Source organism: Staurois parvus, unplaced genomic scaffold (assembly GCF_062004578.1).
Source record: "Staurois parvus isolate SC_StPar_1 unplaced genomic scaffold, SC_StPar_1.0 ptg000017l, whole genome shotgun sequence".
Lineage (NCBI taxonomy): Eukaryota > Metazoa > Chordata > Amphibia > Anura > Ranidae > Staurois > Staurois parvus.
The window spans coordinates 3,136,963-3,149,033 of record NW_028317813.1 but is presented as its reverse complement, the minus strand read 5'-3'; the positions used below and the strand labels follow the sequence as shown (position 1 = coordinate 3,149,033).

Here is a 12,071-nt window from a genome sequence, read left to right as displayed (position 1 = left end):
ATCTGAGTCCCTGGCGGCGTAGTGTGTTACTGATGGTAGCCTTTGTTACGTTGGTCCCAGCTCTCTGCGGGTCATTCACTAGGTCCCCCCATGTGGTCCTGGGATTTTTTCTCACCGTTCTTGTGATCATTTTGACCCCACGGGGTGAGATCTTGCGTGGAGCCCCAGATCGAGGGAGATTATCAGTGGTCTTGTATGTCTTCCATTTTCTAATTATTGCTCCCACAGTTGATTTGTTCACACCAAGCTGCTTGCCTATTGCAGATTCAGTCTTCCCAGCCTGGTGCAGGTCTACAATTTTGTTTCTGGTGTCCTTCGACAGCTCTTTGGTCTTCACCATAGTGGAGTTTGGAGTGTGACTGATTGAGGTTGTGGACAGGTGTCTTTTATACTTATAACAAGTTCAAACAGGTGCCATTGATACAGGTAATGAGTGCAGGACAGAGGAGCCTCCTAAAGAAGGTGGTACAGGTCTGTGAGAGCCAGAAATCTTACTTGTTTGTAGGTGACCAAATACGTATTTTCCACCATAATTTGCAAAATATTTCTTTCCAAATCAGCCAATGTGATTGTCTGGATTTTTTTTCTCATTTTGTCTCTCATAGTTGAGGTCTACCTATGATGCCAATTACAGGCCTCTCTCATCTTTTTACGTGGGAGAACTTGCACAATTGGTGGCAGACTAAATACTTTTTTGCCCCACTGTATATGTGTTGCTGTACTTGTTATTCTGAATGGCAGCCCAACACCCTAAAGCACTGCAGCATGCTGGAGTGCACCATCACCTACCAACTCCGTAGTCACCTCCAACACCATAGCTGTGCTGCCTTAGATTATAATATTTGATGATTAGTAATAATAGTATCATGAGGAGACGTGAGAGCAATTGGCTTTGCTATGCGTTTTGGTAATGTGCAAGTCAAAACAGGCCTTCAAATATTCATTTGATTTTAACAGTCCTTTTCATACTTTTTAAATACGCTTTCATTATTATATTACCTGGTGATCCTGCCATAAAGATGCTTGTCCAGGCACTTCCTGTTATAGTGCGATGATGCTCTGTCTCACAACTGCTCCCCTGCATTGTCAACCTGTCACATTTGCTTTCAGTGGAGACTAGAAGTGGCCTTGTTAGCAGTCAATGCACAGGTATGTACACCTGTTACCCCCATCAGGGAGCCCACACTCAACAGTCAGGAAATGGCTGCAAAGAGGCTGCAAGAGATTGGAGGCACTGAAATGTAATTTGAGGAAAGAAAAGAAAGATAAAAGCAAGTATTTTTAGAAAGGAAATTTTTTTATGATAGACAGTGTTTGGGGTTCTTGGTTTGAACCTTGAATGGGACACCATCTGCTTGGAGTTTGCATGTTCTCCCTGGGCTTGTGTGGATGTTCTACTGCACCCCAAAGACACACTAGGAGGTCCATTGGTTCTTGTCCACATTGACCTTGGCATTTGTGTACCAATTGGCTATGCACATGTCATCACATTCTGCATGTTGATCCCAAACCCAAGCAATTGAGGAGATTTGAGGAAAGACCTGGAAATCTACATCTTAAGACTATGGAAAAGGCTTTCAAATGCATCAGACACAGTGCCCAGAGAATCGCTGCGGGTCGGATACGACTGACAGATATAAACAAACATACTTTATAATCATAAACAGTATATCAGACATGGTACCCATAGAACCACCACAAGCCATACATGACTGAACAGGTTACTACTGTACATACATTCCAATCTATGATGACTACTACACATGGTACCCAGAGAGCTGCTCAAGAGTCAGAAAGAACTGAACCGATATATACTGGACACATATACATTCTTATCTGTCATGATGAGTGTACTAGACGTGGTACCCGGAGAGCTGGCCTAGGAGTGGGACAGGACCGAACAGAGATATCCAGACACACATTGTGACCTTTCATGAAGACTGTACCAGACATGGTACCCAGAGAGCTGGCCTAAGAGTGGGACAGGACCGAACAGAGATATCCAGACACACATTGTGACCTACCATGAAGACTGTACCAGACATGGTACCCAGAGAGCTGGCCTAAGAGTGGGACAGGACCGAACAGAGATATCCAGACACACATTGTGACCTTTCATGAAGACTGTACCAGACATGGTACCCAGAGAGCTGGCCTAAGAGTGGGACAGGACCGAACAGAGATATCCAGACACACATTGTGACCTACCATGAAGACTGTACCAGACTTGGTACCCAGAGAGCTGGCCTAAGAGTCCAATACAATGAACCTATATATACACATATAAGCCCAGTATAATCTATCATGAAGAAGTTGCCAGAAGCTCAGACTACACAATGGTGATGATAAATTCACAATGATGGTGAGTACACAGTGGTGGTAATGGGTACACAATGGTGAGGAGTATAGAGGGATGATGAATACAAAGTGGTGGTGATGAGTACACAATGGTGGTGAGTATGGAGAGAGATGAGGAGTCCACAGAAGTGATGATGAGTATAGAGTGATGATGAGTACACAGTAGTGGTGTAATGAATACACAGTGATGGTGATGACTACACAGCGGTGATGGTGAGGAGTACAGCACTGATGGTGAAAAGTACAGCGTGATGGTCAGGAGTACAGCGTGATGGTGAGTATAGAGTGATGATAATGAGTGCACAGTGCTGGTGATGAGTACACAGCAGTGATAATGAGTGATGGTGAGAGGTACAGCATGATGGTGAGGAGTACAACGTGATGATGAGTACAGAGTGGTGGTAATGAGTATACAGTGATGATGAGTACACATTGGTGGTGATGTAAGTACACATTGATGGTGAGGAGTATAGAGTGATGATGAGTACACAGTGGTTGTGAGGAGCATGCATTGATGGTGAGGAGTATAGAGAGATGAGTATGCAGTGGTGGCGATGAGTATATAGTGGTGAGGAGTACACAGTAGTGGTGAAGAGTACAGAGTGATAATGTGTACATAGTGGTGGTGTGATGAATACAGCGTGATGGTGATGAGTACAGAGTGATGATAATGAATAAACAGTGCTGGTGATGACTACACAGTGGCGATAATGAGTGATGGTGATGAATACAGCGTGATGGTGAGGAGTAGAGAGTGGTGGTGATGAGTACAGAGTGGTGATAATTATGAGTACACAGTGGTGGTGAGGAGTACACAGTAGGGGAGATTTAAGTACACAGTGGTGGTGAGGAGTATAGAGAGATGAGTACACAGTGGCGATGATGAGTATAGAGTGGTGAGGAGTACACAGTAGGGGAGATTTAAGTACACAGTGGTGGTGATGAGTATGTGTTATTGATTATGAGTGTAGAGTGATGAAAAGTACACAGTTGTGGGGATGAGTATAGAGTACAGAGTGATGAGTACATAGTGGTGGTGTGATGAATACACAGTGATGGTGACGAGTATAGAGTGATGATAATGAATAAACAGTGCTGGTGATGACTACACAGTGGCAATAATGAGTATAGAGTGATAGTGATGAATACAGCGTGATGGTGAGGAGTAGAGAGTGGTGATGATTATGAGTACACAGTGGTGGTGATGAGTACGTATTATTGAGTGTAGAGTGATGAAAAGTACACAGTGGTGGTGATGAGTACGGTGGTAGGGATGAGGAGTACATGGTGGTGGGGATGAGTATAGAGTGGTGATGAGTACACGGTGATGAGTGCAGAGTGGTGGTGATGAGTATAGAGTGATGATGAGTACACGGTGGTGGGGATGATGAGTATAGAGGGATGATGAGAATATGGTGGTGATGGTGATGAGTGCAGAGTGGTGGTAATGAATATAGGGTGATGAGTACACGGTGGTGATGGTGATGAATGCAGATTGGTGGTGATGAGTATAGAGTGAGAATGAGTACAAGGTGATGGTGATGAATGCAGATTGGTGGTGATGAGTATAGAGTGAGAATGAGTACAAGGTGGTGGTGATGGTGATGAGTGCAGAGTGGTGGGGATGAGTATAGTGTGATCATGATGAGTGCAGAGTGGTGCTGATGATGATGAGTATAGAGTGACAATGAGAACATGGCGATGAGTATAGGGTGATGATTTGTACATAGTAGTGATGAGTGCAGAGTGGTGGGGATGAGTATAGATTGATGATGATGATGAGTGCAGAGTGGTGGTGGTGGTGTTGATGAGTAAAGAGTGATGAGAACATGGTGATGAGTATAGAGTGATGATTTGTACATGGTGGTGATGAGTGCAGAGTGGTGGTGCCCCCCGGAGTGCAGTAGAGGAGATGAGTGCAGGGTGGTGGTGATGAGTCTATACTCATAGTGATGAGTGCAGAGTGGTGGGGATGAGTCTATACTCATAGTGATGAGTGCAGAGTGGTGGGGATGAGTCTATACTCATAGTGATGAGTGCAGAGTGGTGGGGATGAGTCTATACTCATAGTGATGAGTGCAGAGTGGTGGGGATGAGTCTATACTCATAGTGATGAGTGCAGAGTGGTGGGGATGAGTCTATACTCATAGTGATGAGTGCAGAGTGGTGCCCCCCGGAGTGCAGTAGAGGAGATGAGTGCAGGGTGTGAGTTGTGCTCCGGACACTGTGTAGGTCATACAGTGAGAAGTCCTCTTGTCATTCTGGACGTCCTCTGAGAACATTATGGTGACACAGAGCCCTCTAACTTCCCCCCGTCCTCCCAGTGTCGGTCCCCGTCCTCCCAGTGTCGGTCCCCGTCCTCCCAGTGTCGGTCCCCGTCCTCCCAGCGTCGGTCCTAGTCTTCTCAGTGTCGGTCCCAGTCCTCCCAGTGTCGGTCGCAGTTCGGGTCCCCCTCACCTGCTTGCACGGTGTCGGTGAGGTCGTGGCTCCCGGTGCTCCGGGGGAACTCCTTGAGTTTCCTGGCACTGAGGTTGAGGATCCCGGAGTTGGCCGCCTCGTCTAGCGCCCTCTCCAGGCCCCGGTTGAGCGGCAGGCTGAGGGTGAAGTTGGTGGCCCCGGGCAGGGCGGCGGGGTGTTGCTGGTGTGGGGTGTGGAGTAGAGTGGCGGCGGGAAGGTTGGGGAAAGGCGGAGGGTCGGTGCCCAGGGTGGCCATGTTTCCCCCGGAGAGCGGGCAGTCCGTCAGGCGGTCACTCACACGGCTTTCCTGTGGAGGGTTTCCTGCCGCCGGGAGTGTGCAGGCACAGGGCGCATGTCCTCCCCGCCGTAGATCCTGGCATGCAGCCTGCACTCAGCCGGTCCCAGCAATCCTCCTCACGGCTTCCTGTCACACAACTTCACAGGTCCCCCCGAGCTGTCATCTCCTCCACTCCCTGATTGGCCTGTCAGGAGACAATGGAGCACAGACAGTTTCCTGCCCACTTTTCCTCTGTCACTGAGGTGTTGGACTGATCACATCCTCTGTGGAGTGTAATGTCAGAGCTCAGCACATTCATCCCTCTCCTCCCTCACCAGCTGACACTGCGGAGGAGGAGGAGGAGGGGGCAAATCACAACTACTTACTATGGCAGCAGCACCCACATGATCCCCCCACTCATCATCACACATGACAGTGCCAGCTACAGTAAGTACTTCCACGTGACCTATGGGGCCCATTCACATGGGTGATCAGCACACAATTCCAGTGGAAAGATTCTGCAGATCCCTGAATGCCAGGTGTGGGTGAAGAGCAGCAACCGCTCATCCCATACAATGCAATGACAGGTTGAAGGTGGCTGCAGCTATCCGTGACTCTTCCCACAGTCATCTGACCGCAGCTAATCACTGGCTGTGTGAACAGTCACAGATAGCAGTAGCCGCCATCAATCAAAGGATGAGCTCAGGCGTGATCAGATCCTAGCCCAAACCCACCTGAGCGAGCCCGCCAGGAAGCCATCACCTTTACCCTGCCGATCATAAGCAGCCAAGGCATTCCCAAAGTGCAGCAACAGGGTGGGAAATGCCCCAGATGGCTATCATTGGTCCAGTAGAGGTGGCACTTTCCTGGTGGGCTCACTCTGGTGGCTTCAGGCTAGGATCTGACTACTCCTGAGCTCACCATTGCATTGTATGGGCCAAGCAGCCACAGCTCTTCATACACACCTGTCATTCCAGACACATTCTTGCTGCAGTGTCTGCTAGCCACCCACGTGGATCTGTAGGAGACAGGGGCGGACTGACCATTTGGAAACTCAGGCACTGCCCAAGGGCCCAGGGTCAGTAGGGGGCCCCATGAGATACCCCTGGTACCTTTTTCATAGGCTTTTTTGAGTTTGGCAAGGACACAGGGGCTCCATGATCCCCTATTGCCCGGGGGCCCCATGAGTTGTCAGTCCGCCCCTGGTAGGAGCGTTCTGTCCTGCTCTCTGTTGCCAACTGCTGAGATGGCGGGAGAGACAAGGGGGGTGCCACAGCTGCGGGAGAGGTGCAAGGGCCACATAGCCATTGATACAAGATGCCCTAAAGTCTATCTAAAACCAAGGACAGAAATTGATAGAATTGCAGCTTACCAGTCCTTAGATGTGGCAGCTACATTCATTTTCTTCCATCCTGCTGTTAACACACTACTTCCTGTCCTAGGGTGACAACCGCACTGAGCAGCATTGTCACAGGGAGTGTGTTAGGACTACATAACACCTTCTTTTCTCCACAAGCACTTGTGCACACAAGCGACCAAGGGGCAGTTGTGCTGATGGTTTACCACCACCTGACTACCCACCTAAACAAGGACATACAGCACTCAGGGTTGTGCACATGCCATGGCCACGATACCTTACGTCGCATTTATGGCAAAAAATGAAACCTCCTGTTGCGTTCAGCAGGCAGTATCTCTACCATACAAGTTAATGGGGCTGTGGCACAGCCAGCCTGCAATTGCATGCAATGCACACAATTGTGGCACAGTGGTTTGCCCTTTTGAAGGTTAAAACAGGCAGTGAAGAGGCAACATATAATTTCTCATAGCCATGTCAACCACCCTCTGAAAATTGATCCACTTCCAATCATATTTCAGAAGGGTGGCAAGGGCTGCTGAGCCACTGAGGAAGGGAGCACGGAAAGTTTAAACTTTGGTGCTCAAGGCATGCAGAAAAAGAGGGATACACAATCTTACATAGTTAGTCTGGCTGGAAAAAGACAAAAGTCCATCCAGTTCAACCATTAAAAAAAAAAAATTATAATCCTATACCCACAGTTGATCCAGAGGAAGGCAAAAGAAGCCCAGCAAAGCATGATACAATTTGCTCCTGCAGGGATAAAAATTCCTTCCTGATCCCCCAAGAGGCAATCAGATATTCCCTGGATCAACTTTACCTATAAATGTTAGTATCCAGTTATATTCTGTGTATCCTTCTAAGAGTAATTATCAGTGGTAGATATAGTATATGGAAAGTATAGCAAAAATGTGTGGTAAGCATATATTCACATCATATGGTTGCAGGACACTCATTCTAGGATCAAGCAACCAATTTTAGCACATGTGTAGAATATATAGTTGTCTCTATGCAGAATGCAGGCGGTTGCACTTGATACTCCTAGATTGTAAGCTCCAAGGAGCAGGGCCCTCCTATCCCTCTTGTATTGAACTGTATTGTTGCTGTATTGTCTCCCGTTATATTGTAAAGTGCTGAGCAAACTGTTGGTGCTATATAAATCCTGTATAATAATAATAATACACGTCTGGGTTTTCTGAAGATTCCTCTACTCTGTTAGGCTGTGGTCAAGTTCAATCAATAGTTGAAGGGATAAGGACCCAAAATGGAAACAACGTGGTCGGCAGGGGCACCCAAAACTGCTTCCAAGTGGATTCTTTAGCTAGGTAAATATTTACTTACAGATTGTAACACATCATCAATGCATTTCGTGGCTGTTTAGTGACCATTTCATCAGGAAAATTGTACAGTACATTGAATGAAATACATAAAAATAGGAATAAATTTATTTTCAGGGTGAATACAATGGATATGTAGCACCACCCCCAAAGGGGCCACTGGTAAAAGCTGGTTCTTCTCTAATAGTACAAAGGCTGCTCATCACCACAAGCACCAATCCGTGCACTGCGGCTCCAATAACTCCCTCTTGGGGAGATTTTTTTTTTTTTCTTAATTTTTTGCTTGCATGGGATGGGTTAGGGCACGGGATACTCCAAATTGCTTTGCAGTAACAAGAGGATACTCTTCTCTAGGCTCCCATTCCAGGATTCTGCTGAGGACAGGGAAATGGCCAGTATTTTTAGACCCTATAAGAGCTGTCTCAGTCCGCAGCTACTGTGCCTCTGGCACTTATATCTCAAAAGCACATAGTCACCAGAAATTCAGGATCAGCACATCTTCTAGCTTCCTTTGAACATGATTCAGTGAGGGAGACAATCCTTCTCCAGACCAGGTCCTTTATGGTGAAGTCCTACAGCCAGCTCTTCAAAAAGATAACTTAAGGTCCTCAGCTGATACCTCACAACAGCTACACAGGCTACCTCAGAGGGGCAGCAGCCTTGCCAAGGCTTCTAACCCACCTGGGAAGAAAGAACAATCTCTCCAGGGCTTCAGACTCTTTATTACCTCCCCGGCCACCTTCTTGACACTCCTCTCCAGGGAATGGCTAGACCAGGATAGATATTCAGGCTGGTCATTTGAATCTCCCTCCCTATAATCTGCAAGCAGTTTACAGAGGTAGGGGAAGCAATCAAACGACAGCTTGTGAAACACTGAACAGACCAGAACAATCACTGCTCCCTTGACTACAGAAGACACCAAAAAAATAAATTTGGCTAGCATCCTCCTGCCTAGTATCCTATGCTAGTAGGATGCTACTGGTAGAAGATATAAAACAATTAGATATGTGTGATTCATCTTGCTTTTATTAATTTTTCTGTCAATAATGTCATTTTCAGAGAATCGGATGCATACAAATCTCAGAATGGAAAAAGAAACGAATGGCAATGAATCCCAAAAAAAGTCATAATGAAATTAATAAATGCACTAATTTCATTAAGATGACATCACAGGATGTGATAGTAGTTCAGGCCCATGGGGAAATTAATTCAGTTTTCCAATTTGTTCCATAATTCAGATTTGGATAAGGAATGGACCAGATGCACATGACACATGACAGTCAATATTGTCCAATCAGCTCATACCATTTCTCTTGGTGGGTTCGACTAGCATCTGATAATATCGAATACTTCTAATTCAAATCTATCTGATTCGATAACATATCAAATATATAGCAATCTTCCTGAAATTTTTTTTGTAATCTATCTGAACTAACAAATGTTCTAAACGAATGGTGAAGATACGAAACATATTCCGAAAACAAATCGGTTCAACATAATGAATATGGCGAAATGAAACTCTTCAACTAATGAATGCATCCGAAATAAAACGAAAGTTTCCAGCATGCAAATGTCTACAATATATGTAATTAAAAGTGGTAAGCGAGCACAGGAGGTTGTCATACAAGGTTTCCGGCTGAATGAGGAACTCTTTTTTTCACTTGTCAAACAAATAAAATAAAATGCTTTCAATGTTATGTTTAACAGACTAATAGGGAGGAAATAAGAGGAATTCATTCTAAAACAAATCTATGTGATCAAGATCATTTTGCGCTCTCCCGATCAACTACCATGTTTCCCTGAAAATAAGACCCTGTCTTATATTAATTTTAGGTTAAAAAAATGCACAAGGGCTTATTTTCGGGTAGGTCTTATTTTTATTGACACCCCCTCCGACAATCCCTGCAGGATGGATTGGATCTGCGGATTGAGGATAATGGACCGGAGTCCGATCCGTTATCCTCTCCAATCCGCAGATCCAATCCATCCGGTGGGGATCGTCGGCTTGCAACCTAACTGATCTCTCCACCAGCTCCACAAAAAGGTACATTTTAAAGCAAGCACCCCCCCCCCCCCCCGCCTTCTCTCTCTCTCCGCCCTCTCTCGCTCTCTCTGCCTCTCCCTCCCTCTCTCTCTCCCTCCCTCTCTCTCTCCCTCTCTCTCTGCCTTCTCCCCCCCTCTCTCTGCCTTCTCTCCCTTTGCTCTCTCTCCCCTCTCTCTCTGCCCTCTCTCTGCTCTCTCTGCCCTTTCTCTCTTTCTCTGCCCTCTCTGTCTTCTCTCTCTTCTCTCTCCCCCCCTCTCTCTCTGCCCTCTCTCTCTGACCTCTCTCTCTCTCTGCCCTTTCCCTCTCTCTCTCTCTCTCTGCCCTTTCTCTCTCTCTGTCTTCTCTCTCTATCTCTCTCTTCCCGCTCTCTCTCTGCCCTCTCTCTACCCTCTCTCTCTCTGGTCTCTCTCTTCCCTCTCTCTCTGCCCTCTTTCTCCCCCCTCCTCCTACATGAAGCTGCACTACTGTCACCAGGGTCGGGGGCTTACACTGACCTGCTGCATACTCTGCCTGCCCCTCCAGCACTCCGTCTTCAGCACCGTGGCAGGGATGGGACCCGTCCCTCTGCTGAAACTTTGAGGCTTATTTCAGAAGCGGTACATACAGGGACGGACTGAGCCTCTCATGGGGCCCTGCAGTGACCCCGGGTCCTCGGGCAGTGCCTGAATGGTCAGTTCTTCCCTGGTGGAGGTAGGTCTTATTTTCAGGGGAGGGCTTATATTAGCGGTACATCAAAAAATATCACTAGGGCTTACTTTTGGGTTAGGTCTTATTTCGGGGAAACACAGTACTTTTAGGCAGGTATAGTTTGGCCTCCCTGCACAGGTGGCGCTGACAGCAGCACCATGAAGGAGAGTGGAGGACAGGAGGCACTCAATCCTCTTAGGCCTCCATAGGGGGTCAATAGGTGAGCAGTTGTCTGATTGGGCACTGCTGCCTTGGATGACCCAGCAGCCATCTTTAGTGAGGGTAGTGCTTATAAAAGCACTGACTCCCTACAGATGGCACACATTTTGCATTTGGGTAGGATAGGGAAAGAAACCCTCTGGTCAGGGAGAGTTTGCCTAGCGTAGGGAGAGGTTCCAGTAAAGGAGGGACAGAATAGGGACTGGTCGCCAGGTCATCAATATGGAGCCTTTCCGCTACAACTCTTTGTTGCATCACTTCCTGCAAGCCGCCTCCTCTGCCAGGTGCTGTCAGCATTCAAGTGTCACTCTCTGAAAGGACTGCATAGCTCACCATGAGTGATATTACCTCCGGATCACTGCTTCCACCTAGACTCTGTACTGTAATACTCATCATACACTTTGGTGAAAACTCGGATCTCTGTGTGTCTTGCCTCCCTTCTGAGTATCCATTACCAGCCCCCGCTCTCCTACTACCTTGTTCCTATAGCTGCCAAAACTAAAACAGAAAGAGTGGCACAAAAAAACTAACATGAAATAAATACATTTATTTATGTACAATAATACCTGATATAATAAGGCTAGATTCTCACCAGAATGCAGTTGTGATCTGCAGCGGGTGTCAATGTTAAAGTGGAACTGCATTGCATCTGAGCACCACAAAACAGTAATGCTATATAATTAATTTTTAATATTCAAATCAATCTCCTCCATCCATGTCTCCGTGCTTTATTTTGCTGGGAAACCATTTTGAAAAACTCCTCCTGGCATTTCTGGCAGTGGCCATCTTGAGTAAGAGCAAATGATTCATGTCGCAGTTACTTCCTGGAATCCAGGCATTGGCTGAGCTAAGAACCCTCCCTCCCCTCCTGAAGACTCCTGGGATGTATGACATCATTTGCCTAGGCATGGAAACCAGGAAGTAACTGAAGGAATGCAAAAAAAGGTTAAAAATGTAAATATGATATATTTTCCTACAGGAAGATATAATTTTTCTAAGATAATAGGTGTAGAAACTCCTCCCTCTAACTCATCCCTTGTCTCTGCCCCCTACGCACTTCAGCATACCGTCTCTTGGTTTCAGCCCTACTCACTCCCAAGTACTACCCCTTTTAGACCCCCCCACAACAATAGACCCCCACAACAAAATACCAGCCAAACAACATTAGACCCCATGCAGTAACAACAGATCTCACAGCAGCCAGCAACAGAAGACTTCGTCCTCAACAGTAGATCCCTCTCAGCAACATAAGAACCCCCAGCAACAATATATCCCCCCATAAGCAACAATATACCCAATGCAAACAAAAGGATCTCCTCCAGTGACAATAGATCCCCC

General features: G+C 46.7%; 1 protein-coding gene across 6 annotated transcripts in view; it reads right to left on the bottom strand.

Moving 5' to 3' along the window:
- LRCH1 (leucine rich repeats and calponin homology domain containing 1) overlaps nt 1–5,423 on the bottom strand; it is a 276,984-nt gene extending 271,561 nt beyond the window's left edge. For 4 of the 6 annotated variants that reach the window (XM_089678955.1, XM_089678975.1, XM_089678963.1 and 1 more), the window contains exon 1: nt 4,816–5,423. In XM_089678955.1, the coding sequence (XP_089535081.1) occupies nt 4,816–5,071 (256 nt within the window). In that variant the 5' untranslated portion in view covers nt 5,072–5,423. The remainder of the gene's footprint in view (nt 1–4,815) is intronic. The other 2 variants (XM_089678973.1, XM_089678991.1) reach the window with 1 other exon arrangement.
- Between the last annotated feature and the right edge of the window lie 6,648 nt (nt 5,424–12,071).